The 22,617-nt window shown below is 43.3% G+C and overlaps 1 protein-coding gene across 1 annotated transcript; it reads right to left on the bottom strand.

The window, feature by feature from the left end:
* Nucleotides 1-1,071: 1,071 nt before the first annotated feature.
* Nucleotides 1,072-22,543, bottom strand: stag2b (STAG2 cohesin complex component b). The gene is made up of 34 exons (XM_068583801.1): nucleotides 22,357-22,543; nucleotides 20,137-20,264; nucleotides 19,968-20,049; nucleotides 19,667-19,810; nucleotides 19,458-19,554; nucleotides 19,212-19,288; nucleotides 18,810-19,014; nucleotides 17,700-17,851; nucleotides 16,521-16,594; nucleotides 16,294-16,417; nucleotides 15,649-15,747; nucleotides 15,360-15,439; nucleotides 15,090-15,197; nucleotides 14,589-14,700; nucleotides 13,992-14,109; nucleotides 13,796-13,899; nucleotides 12,067-12,159; nucleotides 11,881-11,970; nucleotides 11,571-11,774; nucleotides 11,176-11,246; nucleotides 10,987-11,074; nucleotides 10,785-10,865; nucleotides 10,580-10,672; nucleotides 10,063-10,237; nucleotides 9,792-9,931; nucleotides 9,583-9,684; nucleotides 9,351-9,499; nucleotides 7,930-8,058; nucleotides 7,488-7,714; nucleotides 6,401-6,620; nucleotides 5,478-5,585; nucleotides 5,257-5,383; nucleotides 4,228-4,305; nucleotides 1,072-3,099 (listed from the first exon to the last, which is right to left on the bottom strand). Exons 2-34 carry the CDS (start codon nucleotides 20,178-20,180, stop codon nucleotides 3,076-3,078), a joined length of 3,819 nt encoding a protein of 1,272 aa, XP_068439902.1. The 5' UTR covers nucleotides 20,181-20,264; nucleotides 22,357-22,543; the 3' UTR covers nucleotides 1,072-3,075.
* Nucleotides 22,544-22,617: the final 74 nt, after the last annotated feature.

Consider the following 22,617-nt stretch of genomic DNA (forward strand, 5'->3'; position numbering starts at 1 on the left):
TGCAACAGCTCGTCTGAGAGTTAATCAATTATACGAAAGGGTTAGATTGCGGTCACGTGCGGTATGTGCACGACGCTTTTGAAAAAATTGCCATGAAATGCTTTTCAGATCCTGCTAGATTAGTTTCCCCAGTGTGCATCCCGATTCCCAGTCCTTGATCTCTCACACACACACACACACACACACACACACACTTTAGGTCTCAACACCAGCTAAACTGATGGGGCCTTGTGGAGGTCTTTAGGTTATCAGGAGCACGTGCAAGCTCGTGGCTCATATATAAAGTGAGCAGGCCCGACCTCAGCAACAGAAGCAGACAGGAAATAATCTGTTCTTCCTCCGTGTTTCTTTTGGCACAGACGTCGACACAAAGTAACCTCGTCAGAAAACTGGTTCGACAACAAACACGCCACATGTACAAAGGTGCGTTTACATAAAAAAAGGGGGGGGGGGAGGATGGGGTGCAGCTCAGGCGACAAAATGAAGCGTCCCAAAAAGCAGATGCGTGACGCGCAGACTGACGTAAGCAGCGACGGACGGGGCCCTTCATGTCTCTTTTTCTTCTTTTTTTTCCCGGCCCTGAACATGAAGGCGGCCGCTCTCTCCCGCCACGTCCGGCTCTAACACGCCGAGCTGCTCTTTAGTGAGCACGCACTCAACACACAGGTCTCCGTGCCGCTTTCATCCTTTTCTCCCAGCGAACACTCTGGGCGCGCACTTTTATCATCGCGGCCCTTCTTTAGTTTCACCGCAGAGGCCGGACATCACTCTCACTAACACCACGGGGGCTTTTTTTCATTTCATCTTCATAAGCCGACAGCGAGATGTGTGTGTTGAGGATGTAGAGCGCCTGGGAATACATATTCATAGCCCGAGACGTATTGTAGAGCACTGCCATTGTGGAGAGGTCAGACGGCAGCCTTGCACTACACCGCCCCCTAGTGTCGGTGGAGCGAATGGTATCAAAAGGAACAACGAAGACAATTGGATCTGACTAAACTCTGTATTAGCTGTTATAAGTTCATTGTGGTCCAAAGTAAAAAATTTAAATTAAAAAAAAAGTGCCACAGATGAAATGTGTTGATTTTTATTCAAAAGTTACTGTCTCCAGACAAGTACAAATCAGAAAACAGAGTGACTGAAAGAGGATGGGATAATAGACAACAACTTAGAGTGTAGGCAAGAGTGCGGAAAAATAAAAATAAAAACACAGAAATGGCCAAAAAGGAAGGAAAAAAAATTAAATTTTGTATATATACACATGATCTAATAAGAATTTATACCAATGTAGTGGTAAGTAACAAACAATAAACAGTACTTTTTCCTTAAAAGAATTTTCTTTTTTTACTTACATAAAATAATTAGGCAAAACACATATAGGCTGTTCATCTACTTTATCACATTACATCTGACCACCTCATGTTTCATGTTCTAAGAAGCCAATTATCCACCTTTAAACATGACTGATCCTCTGACATGGAAGATTACTGTGAGAGAAGGTGACCTCCACGAGCATGTTTAAGGCTTAAGCATGGAATGACTACAAAATAAAAACCTCAGTAGACAAAACATTTCATTAAAACTTGTGTGTGACAAATATATGTCAAAATCTAAGCTTTGTCTAGCTGCCACAGCGCTGCTGAATAACGTTCATCTTCAGTATCGTCTGAATGACTACCTTTCACTTTTAACATTTGAAATCTTTAAGTATTTTGTGAGAGGACTTTTTTTTTTTCTTTTTTAATGTTGAGAAAACCTTTAAAGCTGAATTTCACAAGTCTTTTCATTAGTTTTATCCAAACTAATTTACATGTAGGAAAAAAGGTAGAAACCCGAAGACATTATCAAGACAAAAAATAAACCAAAAAAAAAAATAAAACATAAAAATACAAATTTAAAAATCTTCCTTGATGCATGGCTTTAGCATGCTTTCATTTTTTTCAGTTTTTTTTTTTTCAGTTTTACTTACATTTCTCAAACTTTTGTGACTGAAGGTTGAAAAGTTGAAAATAAGAAAAACCAAAAGCACATATATAAAATCAGCACCGATTCATATATAACTTTTATTTAAAATGTAGAGGTACCCATTTCAACATTATGCTGCTGGATTTTAAGAGAAAAAAGATGTGTAATTCTTTGACTGAGCTGCTGTCTGCCAGAGCCCACACAGTGGCACTACTGGGAGAAAAATCTGCTCATTGTTGGAGGAGGCGACGGAGGAGGGAAGGAGGGAAGGAGGAAGGAAAGGAGGGACACATTTCTCTAGTAGATGGTGCTTAGGGAGTGGTCCAAATCTTGGGGTAAGCTCTAGGACTTACTGCTTGACAGTGTGGAGCGCTCAGTGGACTCTGGGAATCTTCACAGCATAAAGGGGATCATGACTGATTCTACGCGACACCTCAACATCTTAACCACCAGTGGTTATCAGGACCTCGAATACGGCCCAACAACAGGGAGAAGGAACTAAAGAGATAGAGGGAGGAGAAGAAAAAAAAAAAAAGAGAGAGAGAGAGAGCACAGAAACAAAGACCTCCATCCACTTGGCTAACACAGTACAAGCAAGCTACTACAGTCTGTTTATAAATTACTACTTCACACCTGGTAACTTACTACAATTGTAAAAAGGGTTAGACATAAACAAAAAAAACAAAAAAAAGTATCTTAAGTTAAACACACCAATTCATCCCAGTTTAAAAAAAAGAAAGAAAAAAAAGAGAAACAAAGAAAACAAAAAGGAAAGAGGAAAAAAAAAAAAGCTATCATGGATTTTTCTTCAGACGTGTCTGATTTCTAAAAGGTTTGGAAGTGGCCTGTTACACTATTTCAGAACAGGAAGAGCTTACCCAAGATTATAAAAGTAAATATTTGAAACAATGTCCTCTCTGAGCAAGCAACACTGAGTGTGGGTTGTCATTGGTCCACGTGGAGTACAAGCCAGACTTTTTCTTTTTTTTGTTGTTTTTTTTGCTTTTTCTTACAGAAAACACTTCTGTTTTCGCATCTAAAATTCTCTTTAAATACAAAGCGCCTCTTCTTTTTTTTTCATCCCAGCGTCAAAATCATCTGGATATTAGCTTAAAACATGGACACCCCAAGGACCTAGAGGAAACAAAGACAGAGGGAAAAGAATAAACACGTTAATAACCAGTTATTGAGTTCAAATAACAGGAACTTGGTAACAAGCGCGGCATGAAAACGAACTGCTCGGCCCCGCGGTATGAAAACCACATGAATAATGATCCAGGTCGGACAAACCAGAGGGTTTGGAAAATCCGTCATATTGTCAATTAACATCCAGTCCAGTCGTCCGTTTCGTCCGATTGCCGAAAATCTGACAAAATAAAAAGCGACGCTGCTTTCCCTGAATCCGGCCGACAGCAAACGGCGGCTGTCGGCGACACGTTTATCATCTCAAACTGCATCGAGTCCTTTTGACTTTCTGTCTGCCGTTTGCAATAGAAATCTCCTCTACTGCCTCATCGCATCCAACGTCGAGTCGAAGTAATTGGGAGGGGGGAGAAATAAATAAATAAAAAGGATCTGAGGTTCAGACGTGTTCAGCTCAGGGTTGTGTCAAGAGCCGAGCGCCGCATTGTGCTACTTTGTTGAGGAAAAGCTCGATGGAACGAGACGCTACGTGTTCGCCGAGGTGACAACTGCTGTGATATTTCTTTTGGGGGTTTTTGCGACAATGAAATTGTTCAAAGTTGACATCACAAAAACACCCACGCATTTCTTTTTCCAGAGCCGTGCGCTGCGGCAGAGACTGAGAAACCCTACGAGTCAAAAGGTGCAAGAACGAGCCCCGAGGCAAATCCACAGGGTTTCTTCCAAAAAAGAAAAAGAAGAAAAAAAAGGTGGGAAGCAGGAATTTAAGGTCGGCGGTACATTCTGAAATAAATCAAATCTGACTAGTAGAGTTAGAAACGGCGGCTTCGCAACCGACGAGAGGCGTTGCGTTTGGCTGCAGAGCGGACTGATGCTTCTCACGGCCTCGATCGCCCAGACGTCACACGCTTTGCTTCGCGAGCGGTCCGTGTAACGCGATTGGTTCGCGAGCCACTCGCGCTCGATTTACGTCCGCAGAGTCGAAGCCGATTCTTTCGTTTGAAGACACCACGAGTTGCATCGGATCTCGTGCTGCCTTTTCCCGCTGGCCGTGACGCAAAAACACACCTGGAGGAGTTATAAAAAAAACAAAAGGGAGAGAATACCGATGGCGCTTACCGATTCGTCCATGATAGAAGCAGGGTCAAAGTAGTCGGGCTTTAACTCGGACCTTTCACGACGGTTCTTTGAGGGCGGCTGGAAGAGAAAGATGGAGTTTAGAGCGGATACTCAAACTGCGTTAAGGGAAAACCATCAAATATGTCAACAAGCTTTCCCCGTACTCAAAAAATACGGACTGAACAATACTGGAACCAAAAACATCATGTGTCTGTTTATTTTTCTACGGATCTGGTCCACAGGATTCAAGAGGGTCGTGCTATCGAGTAAAAACATCACATTCCTGAATTTATCATACGTGCAACAAATGGAGTGAATTTAGGAAAACTAGGGCAATTTTCTGGTGTATTGATTCAATGTGACACTTGAGTCCCTTCTCACCAGCGTGAGAAACCAAAATAGGCATTTTTTTTTCTGGAATAAAAATGAAATTCTGGCTTTGCACGTCACACATGGTTCTGTGATGCTCGGCTAAACGGTCAAATGAATTAGTCATATTGCCTCGTGGTGCAGCGACAGTTGCGAGGCACTGCGGCGAGAGCCTTTCATTATCTTTTCAAGAAACAAAAAAACATATCTCCTTCCCCGCGGTCGAGAATTTGCTCTTTTGTCTTCTTTCGCTCATTTTTATGTTGCATGCAAAGATCAACACGAGCCACTTGTTATTGATTTGTGCATGCTAAACCAAAAAAAAAACAAAAAAACGCTCTTTTCTTAGAATAAACATACTGGTTATTATTTCCCAGGCGGAGTATGTATGCAGAAGCAGCAAGCAAACGGTAATGAGCGCTTGACACGCGGTGAGGGTCGCGGAGCAGCGAGTTCTCGGCTGGCGCCGGGAATTACATGCCATGAACCAGCGAGGTCGACTCAGAGTTTCAAGGGATTTTTTTTTTGGGAGTTTTGAGGTCCAGTGTTTAGTTCTCAAAGTATCTCAGAATTGCATTGTATCCAGTAGTGAGACCGCCATGACTCGAGGGTTATAATTCTTGTGTTTTAAAATAAAATTCACTTAAATGTGGACCTCACCAGATCAATGTCCATGGTGTCGAAGTCCATGCCTTCGTTGAGGTCGTCCAAACGACCCTCTGATGACATCATCACATCCTCCACAATCGGCTCTTCGTCTTCCTCCATAAGCCCGGTACCGCGACGACTGCAAACAATTATGGAAACATACATTTAATGAAATTCTCACAGGAAACTCCACATACATAGTGTGTGTGTGTGTGTGAGTGTGTTTGTCTTACATAGCCTGCTGCAGATTGGTCCTGAGCTTGGCGTAGTTCATGGCTCTTTCCTGCTGCTGGCGTGCCTCTTCTTGCTGTCTCTGAGCCAGCATCCACGTCACCTGGGAACTGAATACACAAGAGCGCACAAATTAGCACATTTCTTTACGCTCACATTTGTTGATTTAACTGGCGATATCGCAAGCTTGTCAGATACAACTATGTGGATGGCCCACGAAAAGTCAGCTTGGATAAGTAAACTAATCAGTCACTGTCCCAGTAGGGCCAACACTTGGCAGGCTGTGGAGTAAACGCATTTTACGGCGTTTACCCTCAAAATTAATTGCGAGCAAATGGGAAATTTCATAGAGTCATTTTTCTAATGCTTTTTGGCTCATATGCTCGTCCTCTGATCCCGCTCTGAGAGAATAAATGATGCACTGAACTGAATGAAGGGCCCGAATACATTTATTACTGCACAGTCTAGTGCGGTGGGAAGTGTTGGATAATTAAAGAAACTAATTCCCTATTATAAATAAAAGAAAATCATCATGAAAGAGTTTCTGAACTGGCAGCGCAGCCAATTTGAGAGAAAAGTTGATGTTAGACTGTGCAACTTAAAATGTGCAAGTAAACTCACAGTATTCAATGAAAAGGTTGGGACGGTGGCACCGTGCAGTCAAGAAAGATTTATGTTAATATTCACATTAATTCTGCCCTCTAAGGGAATTTTTTTTATATGCATTAATTAAAAAGAGTCAACACCTGAAATCATCCCAACAAAATTCAAGTCAAATGTTTGTTTGAAGAGTTTTTGTTTTTTGTTGTCGTCTAACCAACTGAAAGTGTTTTTCTATTCGATGTTTAACTAAAACTAAAAGAAATTTCGCTATAAAGTGTCGCACTGAACTATGAGCCGACTGCGACAGGGAGGCATGACGTACTTGTAGTCCATGGGTGTTTGATGGTGCTGCGGCGTCTGTTGATGGTGCTGTGGGAGTTGGTGGGGTTGCTGCTGGTCGTGGGGAAGAGGATAGACCCCCATGAAGCTGTCGTCGCGGCCCCTCTTGGGGTCTCGCATGGCGGTGGAGGTGAGATGCGGGGAAGGCAACATGACCGGGGTCTGCATGCTCTGCTGCCACACGTCGCTGCTGCTGCTCTCCTCTGGGGAGGAAAGGGGTCGAAGCGTGAGACAAAAGGCTGAGGACACTGAACAATAATCAATGGCACGTGCACTTTATGACGATCCACTTGTGTATCTGTCGACTTGTGATGTGAATGTTTCTACGGTTGTTTTAAATGTTTGTCTTTACTGCAAGAGCTGCTAAACTGTCTTTCGTGAAAATGACAATAAAGTATTCTATTCAATCTCGGAAACAAAAAAACACGCTTGTATTGTGAGTATTGGTCAAAGGTCATCGCAGAAATTGGTTGGTTTTTCACTGCGACTTCATTGAGATAATGTAATCTCGACAGTGAAAACCAAAAGTAAACACAATGAAAAGGTCACAACCCTAATTAAATTAGGGGCCGAGAAAATAAACCGATAAGTTATGAGAACGCAGATTTAATTTGGGCTGCATTGTAACATCAGCCTTCATCAACTCTTTCCCTCCCATCACTGCACTTTGCTGCGTTCTCATTAAATTGAATCGCCATCACGGGGGCGGGGTCTCCAGCAAACACACACACACACACACACACACAGGCAAACAGCTAAATGACCCCAGTGTGATTGATAAGGAGCCGTCTGACTCTTCTGACTCTCTCCCACCATCTGCTGTTTTAATCTGCTCGCCCATCAGCTGCAGCCGGCTGGTTAGAGATGCATTTGGGTTAATCTGGGCTCCGACTCTGCTTTTGTAACATCGTTGCTGGGCTGTATAATGTATGTGGCTCTCATGAAGACCTATTTCCAGTGTGTTTGCAGCTACGCAATATTCACGTTATTTTTCTCTGCAGTGAATAAAAGCTAGAAAATGAAATCGTTCCCATTATTAATAACTCCGTTGATTCCTTAGCGTGCAATACCGTCTGGCAGCTTCCTCTTGGCTGCTGACGTTCCAGCTGTAGCAGCAGGAGGCTTGATCTTCTTGGAGCGGACGGAGGAGCCTCTGCTGGAGTAGCCGCTCATCACCGACATGGTGTCGTCGTCGCCGCCCGCCTGCAGCGAGTTCCTGTAGGAGATAAGCGGGAGCCAGCAGTCCTCCCGCTGCAGCGCCATCTGGAACGTCATGAAGCGCTCCAGGTACATGTGGCTGCAGAAAAGGTCACACGGGACAGGATGAGCAAACTCATAGCGCCCATAGACACCAACCAGGTGCACATTCCAACGGGAGGATGGTGGGGGAGGAGGGAGGTGGCCTCACGTCAACAGACAATGAGTCTTAGATACCAGTCACACCAGTTGTCAGAAACACCTGTTACACTAAAGCCTCACACCTGTTAAATAATGAAAATAAAATCTACTTACACAGTCCTCTTGTCTTGTTTCATAAGCTTTGAGGAGAACTCGCTGAGGATGTCCAAGAAAGCCAGATTGAGGGGAGGGCCTCCTTCTCCCTGGGTGCTGGGATCCTTAAAAGCAAACTCAATACCATCCCTGACAGATGCAAAGAGACAAGAGAGGAAGAATTACTCACTGAGCGGAGAGAAAAATAAATGGTTTCACTGACACCAAACTGAAAATAGTTGATCCCGAACCGTTCACTCGAAACTCAAACTCAATTTAACTGATGTAAGAATATCCGTTTGAACCAGGGACACCGGTCATGTGGTACATGTTTTAAACCACCACTTAACTACTTTCCCCCCTTTTCTTGAATAGAAGCAGTCATAACTTTGAGACTATTATTCAAACATTGGTTAACAGTGTCTTCCAATAGCATGTTTATTTTTTATTTTCAAGCAAAGCAGAAAAACACGTTGAATCTTAGAATGAAACCACAAATCCCCAAAAACCAAAAGATGGTATCGAGAACCGCTAAACAAGTCAAGATACGAGACACTTCTTACGCGTCTCGCTCTTGCCCATCTAAATAGATCCTGGTGATTTTCTATAGCTCTGTTCCACCTATAGGCATCAGTCATGCCACACTGTAAAGCTGCACAGCATTTGCGTTTGACAGTTTTAAGATTATAAATACTCGATGGAAAGAAAGCAGAATCTTCAGCCTGTCTTCTATTACTTTAACTCCTGTCGCACATCTGGCATATCCCATTACATAGTGCGCCCAGATGTTGCACAAGTGTAGGGTAATCCAAGAAAGCATAGCAAATGTGCATACATCGGATTTCCGGGAACCGTCCCCGAGATTATGATATAATAATCCACATGAGAAAAGAGAGTTTAATGTGATGGAGGTGGGGTTTGTTTTTACACATGTGGAGGATTGTGTGACTTTTATACAAAAACTTCTCATTTGCTTTTGAGAAGAAATATGTATCTTTTTAGTACCAAGTCAAAATTGCATGACAGATATTATCCTAGTTAACAATAACAATGAATGTTCACATACGCTGAAAGGCAATAATTGTTGCAATGACATAAAATAGTTCACGTTTAAATTACTGCATAAAAGCAGACGGAGCTTTTTGGATAAGTGCTTGAGTTCCTTACGAGCAACGGACCAGTTTTATGTTTATAGCACTGTTGCTCTTCTGTGTGTTTGGACAGGCTGATGTTAAACTAAGAAAAACATTAGTGCATGGGAATGGGAAAGACGGCAACATTTTTGCACTTAAGCCTCTCCAAAAATCCAGAGGAAAGAAATAACACGGCGAGAAGAAACACAGCATTCAAGGAGTAATTTGTCAAACGTGACAGGTCCCAGATGCAAAAGGCAAACACGCATGAGCAGAGCAATGCAACGAGAGAGCAGAATAAAGCCTCACTTGTGCAGCATAGCGATGGCATCCCTTGTTTTGACTTGGTCGAGGCCGAATGTCAGAGAGAAACGACGGGCCAACTCTTTGATCCCACAGAACGAAGAGGCGGAGCGATCGAAGCCGTGACCCAGGTCGGACAGCATTTCGTTGAACAGCTAGCGGGATGAGAGAAACGTGAGATCAACAATCTCTTTAAAAAAAAAAATGCCACAAATTAAACCAAAGTGTGCACACTGACCTGTTGTAGACTCAGGATGAGCGTCTTGGCACATTGAATCTTGTCGATTTGCCGAGTCTTACTCATGGTCTCCTTGATGATGTCGCCGTAATCGTTGTAATACTGTAAAGAAAATGGCACAAGAATGACCTCTGTGTACATGAGCTGAATAATAAGACAAACAATGCATGAACTCCTGCAACAGCAGATGTGAAAAAGGTTTGCCTTACCCTCATGTACTGTTTAAAGATGTCGGCTCCAGTCTTCATGTCGACCACGCAGTAGATGATCAGTTTACAGTAGGCAGCGAGGAGGTTTCTCCTCTTGTGCAGAGCTTCGATCTTTACCGCCTCATCGTCCTGTTGCCCGTCTGACATGATTGGAGAGAAAAAAAAAAATATTTTTTAATTAAAAAAAAGATAGCATCCTTGTACTTGATCTCCTTGCATATTGGAGCAGAAAGCACACGAGCTGCTTACAAGGGAACATTTGCATCAGTACCTGTGCTATTTGTGTCATCGTCCTGGTCTATGAAGACGTGGTTCAAGATAAAGGAGAGCAGCTCGGCCTGCAGCGAGTCCTCCGAGGAATAGACCAGAGGCTCCAGGTGTTCCCTGCCTCCGGACACCATCTGGTGGCTGAAGATGAGCAGGAGATCACACAGGATGGTGAATGCCTGGAGGAGGAAAGAAAAAAAAAGGACAAAAGTTCAAACTCAGTGTGCATGAGTGCAAAAACAAAAGCACTCTTTGCAGATACGGTTTTAAACAACATTTTCTGAGTATATCTATTTAAATTTGTGAAAAATCTTCCGTCTGTCGTGAGGCGCAGATGGCTTCGGTAACAAGTTGCATCAAAGACCTGCATTGAAATCACTTCTTGCTTTGTCAACATTCTCACCAGCACTTTGTAGCCAAAACAACCAAAAGCAGCAACAATAAACGGAAGCCAAACCACATCTAAAGAGTTGCCGATGAGCTGCATTGAATACGCTGCATTTCTATCGTGCATGTGTCACCTGTTCTTTGACGGCTGTGTTGACGTTGGTGAGGTAGCGCTGACACATCATACAGAATGCCCTCATCTGCTTCCTCAAGGTCACCGTGTCATCCTGATTTCATAAAAAAAAACAAGCACATTTGAGGAGCGGGGATGTTTAGCATCACATATACAACTTTCCAACCCACAATAGAGGAGGTGCAGTTGGCCTGAGGAGACCTCACCTTTCTGGAGCTGCCGTCAGATGACTTGGCCAGGTGCCACAGGATTACATAGTGGGTACACTGCAGCGAGTGGATGACTATCTGCTCACCAGAAAAAGAAAAATCCCGGAAGAGGTAATAAACATTACTGTTCTCTGAAAATGACAACGTGTCAAGTTCATATAACTTTACTTGGTGTGTGTGTGTGTGAGTGTTTCTTAACCTGCTCAGGCATGTCTCCGTTCTCGATGCCCGTGTTGAGCAGCTTGAAGTTGCTGGTAAACAGGTCCCACCCCGACAGGTCGTGTGCACTGCAACAGATTTGAGAACGTTTCAGACGGATGGAGGCAGACTCACAGGAGACAAGAGGAAGATACAGGGAGGAACCGGGGGACTCGAGGAAGAATCATACTTGTGGAAAGCGGTGATCCTCTTTAGAGTCGACAAAACCTGATAAGCGTCATCTTCATCAGCCTCTTCACCCTGGAAAGAAAAGTTAACGGCTGAGTTTCCAGATTCTTCTGGATATTCTGAGTATTTAAATAAATAAAAGCATTTGGCTGAACACAAACGACACACTTCGCCTCTTAAAACGCATTTGGGAAGGAAATCAAGACACAGTTTGTGACTCGAGGGGTAACTTGCGGGTTAATAAAGCATTTATATTACAATTTGAGTGCTTATGTCGGGAGGCATGGTCTCTTGAATGATACACAACAGAAGAAAAACATGGCGACGATAATAATAATGAGTCGTGGAGTTGTTGTGTCCCGCTTCCACAAAAGAGAAATGCCCCGTCTCTTCTACCTCTTGTAGAAAATCCTCCAGTAGTCTGTTGAACTTGTCCACCAGCTCATCCAGCAGCTGGGAGCGGGCAATATCCACCCTGTTAAAGATTGTGAACTCCTCATTGCAGAGGGAATGGTAAGTCTTGGAGCAGACCTCCAAGACTTCAGTGTCTGTGTGCTTCTCCACAATTTCCCTGATCTGACGCAGCAGGGATTCCAGGTGCTGGATGAGAGAAAGAGAGACACATTATGTTTGATAACAGTCAGTGAGGAAGGTCAATCATCATTATGTTAAATAAAACAGTTTCCAGGTTTGATAAGCGTCTCACCTTCTCTAGACGTCCTGTGGTATAAATTTCCAGGTCAAAATACTGAGGCAGCTGCAACAAGTTAGTCACCTTCTCCGCGTCCACAGCGTACTGTAGAACAAACATTCAGCGTCATGTTTTTTTTTGTTGTGATTTATGAATACACAGCTGAAGCGAGCAGCCCCACAGAGCAGTGCAGTAACAAACCTTGGCCAGTAGAGGGGGCAAAGCCACAGCAAACAGCTCCGTAATTCTGGTTTTGTCATCCATCTGAGTCTTCCTCTCTTTTGCCGTCATCACCTGATGATGGAAGCAGTAGGTTTAATGCAGGTCCTCACAACAAGTTTACTTTTTGACCAGGCACTTAATGTTAATGCCAGGCTTGGTCATTTTTCTGAAGCTGCAAGAAGCTCCAGTTTACCAGGTGCTGGTTCCCAGTGGAAGGTTTTAAATGGGTTTTTGGACAGAGAACTGGGGCCTGTAACACAAAGCGTGTTTAACACACCCAAGGTATCCTTTGTTCGTCTGGTTTAACTCAACCCAACAGCTGCAATCCCACCTGAACAGCCCTAAATTAATCTGGTTATCAACTTTGTAAATCAACCGAGGGGTTTCTCAATCTGGTTATGAGCGTGTTCACATTTAAAAAAGGCGTTGTTTGCTGCATACGACAAATCACAAACATGGACAAGTCTGCAGAGCGGTGCATTTTATCAACAGAAGAGAAAACTATTCAGGCTGAATGTAACAGTTTTAAACGGCCAAATGCAGGACAAACAGCTGGCAAAAAAAGACTGTGAATGTGTTAATTACCAGATTCATTGTCTCCCTGCCTTATATAGAGCAGGACAGATCTGACTTAATTACATGTGTGTATTCCATTGAATTCATGTGTCGTTTAGATGTATTCTTATGCGCGTATTACAACATTTTAGGCTTATTCCTTCAGCTGCAACTCTGGCAGGGTGAAACAAACCTGGTAGCGAAAAAAAATAAATATAAAAACATATTTCCAAGCACTAAAAAGATTTTGTTCCATAAATTAGTTACCACATCAAACAAGTGACAGATTACGACATGTAGGTGAACATATGAAATATATTGTAACAAAGTGATTTTCCCTTTTGTGCAGCTAAAACACGAATGTTTAAATATTGTCATACATAAATCTATATCTGCAACACCTTCATTAAACAGAATACACACAAATAATATAATATAATATCATCAGATATTGGGCTCGAGATGAAGCAGTGACATTTTCTGATAATTTGTGTATTCAGTCTGATTTACTTTTGCCAGCCGTCTTTCTTTGCATAGGTCTGTTTAAACTGCTTTGCAGTTAAAATAGTGAACCTCAGCTGCAGAAATGAAAAGCCAGAATAACCTTGAAGTTGCTACCAGGCCTCGAGTCTTTTAACATTATGCAAATTTATCCTGTTTCAATAAACCTCATACGTTAAACAGACAACATTAGCACAGTTTCCAAAAGACACGTTTAACGGTAAAGCTTTGACAGTTAAAACCAATAAGAAATAAAAGTTGTCTGTTCAGCACCATTACATCAGAGTTGTAAAACAAAATAGATTACGAGAATACCGGATTAATGTTAATGTTCAGTTGTTGTGCCATAAATCCACGGAGGAAATAGCTAGACATAAAGCTTCAACTGGTAATAACAAGCGGGAATGTCTGGAAATATTTTTGCAGGTTCTATCATCTCAAACACAAGCACAACACTTTGAAACGGTCTTAAACCGCTGTCGGACAATACAATAACAAGAAAGAAAAGGCTGGAATAAAAATATCTAATACTTATAATGGTGGGATCACAGTTATTTAAAAAGACATGCCGTGCAAGTGCGGTTCAAGAGACATGTTTGAACTGCATCTGGCTCATGTAAGAAATCTATTAAAGTGCGTTAGCCACGCTTACCCTTTTCCCTGTGCCTCTTCCAACAGGTGGGTGGCATTCAGCAGCCTGACGTACAGTGCACAGCATGATCTCAATCAAGGCTGTCTCTTGTCTGTCTGTAAGAGCTGCAAAAACACACACAAAAAAAAGCACAATCTGCATCAGCACCTGAACCACAACACAAGAGACAAAAGCTAGCAAGTAACCAGTGTCTTACCTTCCTCTCCTGGCAATGGGTCATCTAGCAGTAAGCTGATCATACACTCCCAGTCCTTCAGCAGCTCTGGACCGCATTCCCAGAGAGAGTCTACCAGGTAGGCTGCGTGCTCATGGAGCTAAGGGAAGAAATGTTCGCACGCATGAAGGACAAGATGGTTCATTTGCTTATACTACGTTCGCACTTTTTCACGCGAGTTTACTCGCTTGACTTGTGGTTAATTTGCTTCATTCGTTGCGAAAAGGGGGCGCGGCTTAACTGTGGCGTATCTCCTTAAAAACAGTTACTATTTCTACCATCTACTACTGAAATAATCACTAGTTCTGCTTTATACTTGTTGTGAAAGTCCCGCAAACGCCGGAAAACATCAAACGCCCTCGTGTCTGGGTTCATAATATTATCCGGAGCCGCACACAGCTGCGGGCTCCAGGAACGGCGTCTGAATGACGGCCGCTTTCAGCGTGTGCATTGACTTTGCATGAAACCTACTCGTGCGGGGGAAAAAATGCTGTGAACGCAGCGTTACAGACGGTCAATAAAAGACAGAAACTGGAGCCCTGCGTGTGACAGTAAAAGTAAAGCAGCCTCATAACATACCTCGCTCTCCAGGAAGAAGAAGACAGTGGTCTTAATGAGGTTGGCGTTGGCGCTTTGTCTGCCTCTCCTCTTTGGGGCACCTTCCTCCTCTGGTTCCCGCTGGCTGAACAACCTTTAAGAGCATCAATTATTATTAGTTTGGCAATGCTCAAAAGCAACCCCTGCATAATCCTCCTACTGCATTTCTGAGAAGCAACAAGGTACAAACTAAATCTAATAAATTAAGCTGAGATCTGACCAACGTAAGTTAAGAATCTTGACAATTGTAGTTAGATGTTAGCGTATTAAACCACACCCCGCATCACTCATAAATATGGTTAGACATGTGCCCTGTTGAACCTATAACATCCAACAGTTATATCACCAGAGTTCACTACGGCAAGTTACTCCTTAAATTCCTAAACCGTCTCCAAGCTGCCTTTACATTCATTTTCCTGAACTCATTTTCAATTCTCTGCTCAGCCGTTTTGACTCCTGCTCAGTGACGAATGTCTGACATACTTCTTGTAGAGGAATTCTCCAGATGCAATGGCGACAGGCCTGTGTGCCGAGTAGACCAAGTGATAGACACTCTCACAGTCCTCGGGGGTCAACACCTCATCCGTACTACTGCAGAGACAAACGCAGAGAGTCAGTCCACTAAAGCTCCAACATACACTTCATGCAATTCTCGAAACGGGCTTGCAGCCCTTAACTGATGTTTGGGAAAACGTGGAAATTGAAACCACAGCAAATCAAATACAATCAAGAACAAAAGCAGAAGTAACTTACTTCAAGACTAGCGTGAGTAGTTTAATTGCTTGCACTGCAACGTCATACTCTTTGTCCAGAGTCATGGAGACAATACGGTCCTGTGTAGAGAGAGAGAGACCGATTTAATGAGCCATTTGGCTAGAAGGTTCATTTAATTAGCGAGTTAAATTATGTCACGGCCAATCACAAATATATAGATATATACATATATCCACGGAGCATGAGTCTAGTATTTGTTGATGTGTGCAAGTGTGAGAATATAAAGTTGGAGCTGTTGTGTTGAAGTTGTCCAGCAGGTGGTGCTGACCTTGAAGCGACTGGTGAAGAGCTCCAGTCTCGCATTGAGCTCTCTGTTGTAGTAGAGACCCTGCAGGGCTGTCAGACACTTCAGACGTACCTCGCCTTGCTGGAAAAGAGAATTAAAAAAACAGTCAATGACCCCGTGCATGGACTAGTCTTTCTTCTTTGTTTACAAAACTAACTGAAATAAACAACATAGATCACTTGAAGACATTAATAACCCGAGACTCGTCTGTTTTTCTATTTGATTGCCTATCAGACCTTGAAAATCAATGCTGGAAAAACAGCAGGCCTGTGTTCAGAGTTGTTGTGTCTACAATTAGTTTACAGTCGAGTTATTGATTAGGCCCTTTACAGCCCCGCACACCCATACAGGTGTTTTCACTTATGCCGGCTGATCAGACATCTGCTCAGTCGGCTGTTGTGCGCCGCTAAATTGAGAATTACGGGCCGTCACGAAACCACTACGGAATAATAAAAGGAATAAAAGTTATGCACGTACAACAGGTGCAACAAAACTAACAGGAGAGCGGAGGAGATGTGAATAAATGAAAGTCTGTTACGTTCACACGGTCCTGAGAAGACGTCCTACGGAGGTAAAAATAAACAGTAAAGACATCTAGGTGTGTCAAGAAATGTCCCTGGAACTCACCTTATCGTGCATCGTCCACCCCACGTACTTCAGATAGCTGTCGTTGAGGAAGGCATCGCTGTAGAGCTTCATCCACACGCCGATCTCTTCTATACAGATTGCCCTGATTTCTGCTATCGCGTCACTGTAAGAACACAACGTCGTTTGATGTAACAGCATCCGCGACCAGCATCACAGTCATACTCGTAGAGGATGTAGATGGATGAATAGAACAGCTGAAGCCTCACCGATATCGATGAACAAACACTCCTTTGAATATCGCATTCATCATATTTTCAATCTCGTCCTGATTTTCTTGGAGCTGAAATGGAGAGCAGAACAAAACCGTGAGCCGATCTGCTTGGTCAAACACGAATCCTTTACGAACGAGGATGCAGAGTTAAGAATTGTCCAGGGGGCATCGTTAACATAACAAGATGAGTGTCAGCCAACTATGTCACCATGCTGTGGCGGAGACGCACACTAAACTAACAGATGGATGCCCGGTGGGACCTGCTGTTATGCAACTTATTAAAAAAAAAAAAACGGACAATCCCAGCCGAATAACACCCAGCACTAACACAGCCACTGCGGGTCCATCGCCTACAACGGCGTTGTGGTTCTAAAATTAAACAGCTTACCGGTATTATTATAAACTAATTCATAATTATTTACTTTCACACGTATCACTGGGACTGGCTAGTTTGGTTGCCTGATAACATATCATGTAGGGAGACGTCACCTTAGAACTATTAAAGGTTTATTGTCCTCAGTATCACATTATAAAAACCCCACACTTGACCCACAGACCTTCTAGCGTGCTAGTGCTCTACAACATATAAGCACATGGGATTTCCAGTCAAATCATAAACGAAACAACCCACACCTATTTTTCTTGTAACAGCCACTTTTCAAGAGGGTAAAAATACATCTTCCAATATGACAACCTAAACTGATGTAGTGGGTGTTGAGGCTGTCTTATTTATTGTTTACTAGTGGTGGGAACATAATTGTCAGTTAAGCCGACTGGTATTAGTTAAACACAATGAAGAAAAAAAACACGACGAAAGCAAAGAAAAATGGTTAGAAAATAAAAACTGCCTTTATAAAATAAGTAATTGCATTAAACCTCCGCTGCGTAGTTACTAACACCCTCTCATCGCCAGGGAAACTTAGCGTTTTCCACAACTCTGTGCAGGCTTTTATATTACATAAACTAATAAGAGCAGTAAATACATAGCACAGCGAGTGCACAGACAAAGTTACTACTAAACCCCTGCTCAGACACCTGCATCTGGGTGGAATTTGCTGATCCAGATTGGATTTAAATAATCCAATGGGCATGTCTAAATGCAAAAAGGTACGTGCTGAAGTCAAAGTATTTTTTTTAAACAATAGGCAGCAAATTGCCACGTGGCCACTCTTACCTCTTTGCGTTTCTGCAGAAGCAACTCCAGTCTGTCATTGGCCCTTTTGGCCATGATCTTATTCCTCTCGGCCTCGTACTGGCGCTGCGTGTTGTCCATGTTGATGCTCAGGTTTAGAGCTACATTCACCAGGGCTGTCATCAGCTTCATGGCTGCCAAAAACACAAGTTAAATGAGCAATTAATAATTGGCTGACAACACATGAGTGTGTGACATCACCCGACTTAGCATTTTGTAACTGTTTACAGTATTATGGATGGGCAACATAAACTAACCCCTGGATGAAATATAATACGCTGCAAACCAAGGTGCCCTAATATTAAAACAACCTGAAAGGAGGTTAGAAATGATTTGTAATCCTTTCATAGAACAAATAAAACCAAGGATGGGAATAAGTTGGAAATGATACGAGGTAAACAAACTCTTCATCAGGAATACAAGCCTGTCTACTTGTAGCAGCCGCCCTTATTGTATTGCCTTGGCGCATTAAGGAATAATTATATCCTACATTATAACCATCTAAAACAGCTCAGCTGGAACTGACCCTCTCCGACAGCGAAGTACAGTGACAGCGTCCCAACATGAACTCAACAAAAGCACTTTGCTGTTGTGGCCTGACAGGTAAGGACAAAGATGGTTTCCTTGACACAACATTACATGAATGTTTGGTGGTCACACCGCCCACCTGCTCAATTACATCTGTTGTGGAAAAATGTATTATGCTGCTGCATAAATGATATTGGCTGCGTGCTCTGCATTCCTCTAGGGATTGTAGAGAACATGATCTGCTCCACCAGGAGGCTTTGACACTTTATTTTAGCGGGTAAATCTGCTTCAGTTATTCCTACACAAGCCCCGCCAACGATAAAGTTGTAGGTTATTGCACTTTTACAAGGACACCTGTGAGTGTTGTGGGTTTATTAGTGGCTATATCCATAAGATAGCATACAACACTACAGCCACTTTGCCCCCAGAGACCTCTTAATTGCTGCTTTTCCCCACACAGTTATCGACTGCGTGCTTAAAGAACACAGCATTTCATCACTGACATTCAAATGTGTCTCTCACACACACACATGAATAAATAAATACAGACAAAGTTCCTCCTACCTGCCAGTGTTGAGGTGTGTCTGAAGGCTCGGACTTGAGAGTCTGATAGTCCGGTGAGAAGGGAGATGACTGTATCCATCATGTACTCATCATAGATGATACTGTATTGACACTGGCGCACCAGCACCGAAATGAATTCACAAAAGCTTGATTTGAACTTTTTCCATTGGGGTCCTGCTATGGTTAGCGGGTAGTCACCGCTGTCCTACAAAGGCCACAGAGGGAAGAACGTTAGCAAATGCAGTGACTTCATGCAATGTGTTGTTATCTCTATCTTCCAAAAAAAAAAGAAAAAGAAAACAGACAGTAAAAAAATACTTAATGTGATGTTCAATCTTAAATTACACAGAGGAGATTCATGGTGAATTATGGTGATGATTAAACTGGAAAAAACAAAGCTACCTCATCAAATTCCTCCGTCATTCGCCGGATGATCTCAGAGTTCTGCATGTTGCGGAACATTTCTCCACTGACCACACCTGATACACAGAGGGGTTGGACAGAAGACATTTACTACGCAGTCAAGTAGACAAACCGAGGGAGGAAGAGAGCACCAAATATGTTCGAATGGTTCTTCACAGATTCAAATGTTTTTCTTCAATGCATTTTTTAAAAAAGGGGTAAGATACCGTAAACGGACACACATACCTTTACACCCTGAGCACTGGATGAAGAAATTGATGAGATCTAGTAGCGCAACGTCTCTGTCGTGTTTGTAAGACTCAATCCAGTCATCGACGACAGACTGCAAGAAATGAGGGATAGATGTAATTAAGAATGCCGACCATTATTTATTTCATGCGACTGAAAAAAACATTTTTACAGTGTGGCAATCTCAAATAACATGGCAGTCATACCTGCATTGCACTCCTGCCCAGCTTCACCACCTCAAACAGCATCATGTTTTCCATGCCATTTTCCTGGTGGTGGCCATTTATCCGGCCGGCTCCCTTCCCTCCTTTGCCTTTCTCCCCTGCTGCCTTCTTCCCCTTCTTTCCACCCTGGAACCGAAGACCATAACACATTGTTGAGCGTGAGAACCATTGTAGAGAAGACGACACTGATTGAATGCGCTCGTCACACATATATATACAACTGATAGATGTGATACTGTTTTATTTGATCATGGTGTCCTGGAGCCATTTCTGCTTTATGTACCTTTCCTTTCGCTGAGGTCGTACTCCTTCCATCGATATCCTCAGAGAAGTCTGTGTCTGAAGAGAATCGGGTGTCTGTATCCCTGGTGGACATCAGCAAATATTAGATTTTAAAAAATCATATCAACCTCAACTATTACAGAAAATGTAAAGAGGAATAAAGCACTTACTGAGTAAAGGAGAACTCTGATGGTATTTCTGGTGCTGCTATCATTTCTGTAACATCTTCTGGATAACTTCAATTTATGACTGGCTTGAGATCCTCAGAAATTACAAGACAGGGGAGGTTGCATGTGACCTAGAATACACACACACACACACACACACACACACACACACACACGACAGAGTCATTTATGGAGAAATACACATGCACACTCACTCATCATTTCAACACAGCAGAAACAATAAGTGCTACAAAAGCAAACAGCAAATATGTACAAGTAAGCAGACAGTGCATCCTCTGTAGTGAGCAAACGCTTCTTTGATGCCTTTGAGAGAAAAAAAAACGGTTTCACATGGTAACAGTGGGCGTACACTAACGCTCCTGTCACGCTCAGCTGTCTAGCCATTGGCTCCCTCTCTTTCTCTGCTTCCCTTGGCTTACAGACGTCACGCGGGGAACGTTGTAGTGTCTTCCTCAATGGCCAAATATGGCGCTGGTTTATCCGCCCCATACATATCTCAACCAATCAAAAGACAGTATCAACATCAACAAGATACTGCAGGCCACAGATGAAGAAAAAAAAACTATTGCACGGTTGTGAGGTGTAAATTGGGTGCCACATACATCAAAGAAGTGAGCAGGTAACATTCAAAATTAGGATTTTGTCATTAAAAATAATTCAGAAACACATGGACATTTTTGGGGGGGTGGGGGGAGAGTCATGTAAGACAATAAAAGCACATCAGAGACATCTGCTTAGTCCTGAAAGGCTCGACTTGAACTATACCATCATATACCCACTCTGGGGGCGTTTTTCTGTCCCTGCACACTTAGTGATGACACACAACTGTGTCAGTCGTGTTCCTAAATAACAAATATAAACATGTACTAACATAATAGCGTAATAAAGGCGTTTATGAATGGTGAGAAGACTTCCAATGAAATTGTTAAGATATAAATTCAGGTGTAATGTCAGTCACGGGATTTCTCTCTCACAACATCAGGCACACGATGGCCCAAATATCTTACCAAGCACACATTTCATGTAGCTTATACACAACGATCAAAGTAAAATATATATATACCCCTCAGTCAACATAGATGCACGAAACAGCACTGTGTACGAGGCAGTTACGAGTATGAGAGTTTTGATTTAACTGAGATACATATCTAGATTAGCGACTGTGCGACGGCGCTTGTTTCCTTAATAACGAGGGAAGACGCCGAGACGACGGGAATCTATGGGTGTAGACTGAAAAAAGTGGCGCCAAATTGGTCCGTGTGTCTCGTAAACTTGTTACTGCGAAGCGAGACTAGACGACGTTAGATCAAACGGAGCCGTGAAACCCGATAGTGCACGTTATTGCAACTCCACGGTGCACAAAAGTCCCCGCTCCGTTCCCTCCAACCACGCCGCCGCGGCTGCGCTCTCCGTCGGCTCCTGTCAAAATTGACACCGGTGCGTCGCTCGATGCTAGCGCCGCGAGCTCGCTCTTTTCGCGAGCGTCAAAGCTCGCGGTAGAAGCGATCGCGTGAAGCCGCAGCTCCGCGCGACCAGACCGGGAGCCGCCGGACGAGGAGGGCCACGGACGCGTGCGGTGCGAGTGTTTCCTCGCGCTATCGCACCATAATAACACAACAACGCCAGCCCTACTGTACTGTACTAGCGCATGCTAACACGGGGCTAGTACACAATAACCATACTCAGCGATGTTCGCGAGGACAATGACCGCTTTCTGGCTCCGAACTCAGTCGAGCCCGTTGCTTGTGCAAGAGATAAAGCAAATGCTCCGAAAATACAACGGTGTGCTGTAATGAAGTAGCCGATAATAACCGCGACTGGTGGGCTACGCTAACAGCTACCAGCTAACGTTACCTAAAAAAACATCACGTCCTTTGCGTCCTCCATCTTGCCTCGGGAGTTCCAGCGCCGTATTGCATAAGCAACAAACACTTTGTTTACAAATATATAAAGTGCAAATAAGTTGCTTGGAACAATAAAACGCTTCTTGGGGCTACGGACTAAATATTTTTGCGTCGCTGTGTCAACAAAAAAAACCCGGGTCGGCAGCCTGCTAACAACCGAAGTAGCCACGAACCGCGAGCTAGCGAGGCGACTTGGCTCAGGCATCCGCGCTCAGGGCTCGTCGGCAGCTAGCCCGGCTAGCAAAATACAAATCAACTAACTTCCAGATAGCTCTCCGCCATTTTACAGCTAACTTACCTTGTTGTAAAAAATGTAGTCCCGGCCGAATCGTAACTTTTACTATTCGCACGCAGCTTCCGTCTGTATCCCACTGCAAATCTGTAAAAAAAAGAGTTTAAAAGTCGCGGTCAGAGGCGGTTTCGGACGTTCTCTCACCCCGCTTGCTCCGTAGTTCGGTTTGTTGTTTCGACGACCTGGGAGGAGGAAATCCTGGTGCAGAGCTACCACCTAGCGGCCACAACGCGACGCAATAGAGGCACAGTCGATGTGCTGACATCT

The sequence above is a fragment of the Clinocottus analis genome, unplaced genomic scaffold (assembly GCF_023055335.1).
Source record: "Clinocottus analis isolate CAN_PGR_092001 unplaced genomic scaffold, fCliAna1.0.p SCAF_10, whole genome shotgun sequence".
NCBI classification, from domain to species: Eukaryota; Metazoa; Chordata; class Actinopteri; order Perciformes; family Cottidae; genus Clinocottus; species Clinocottus analis.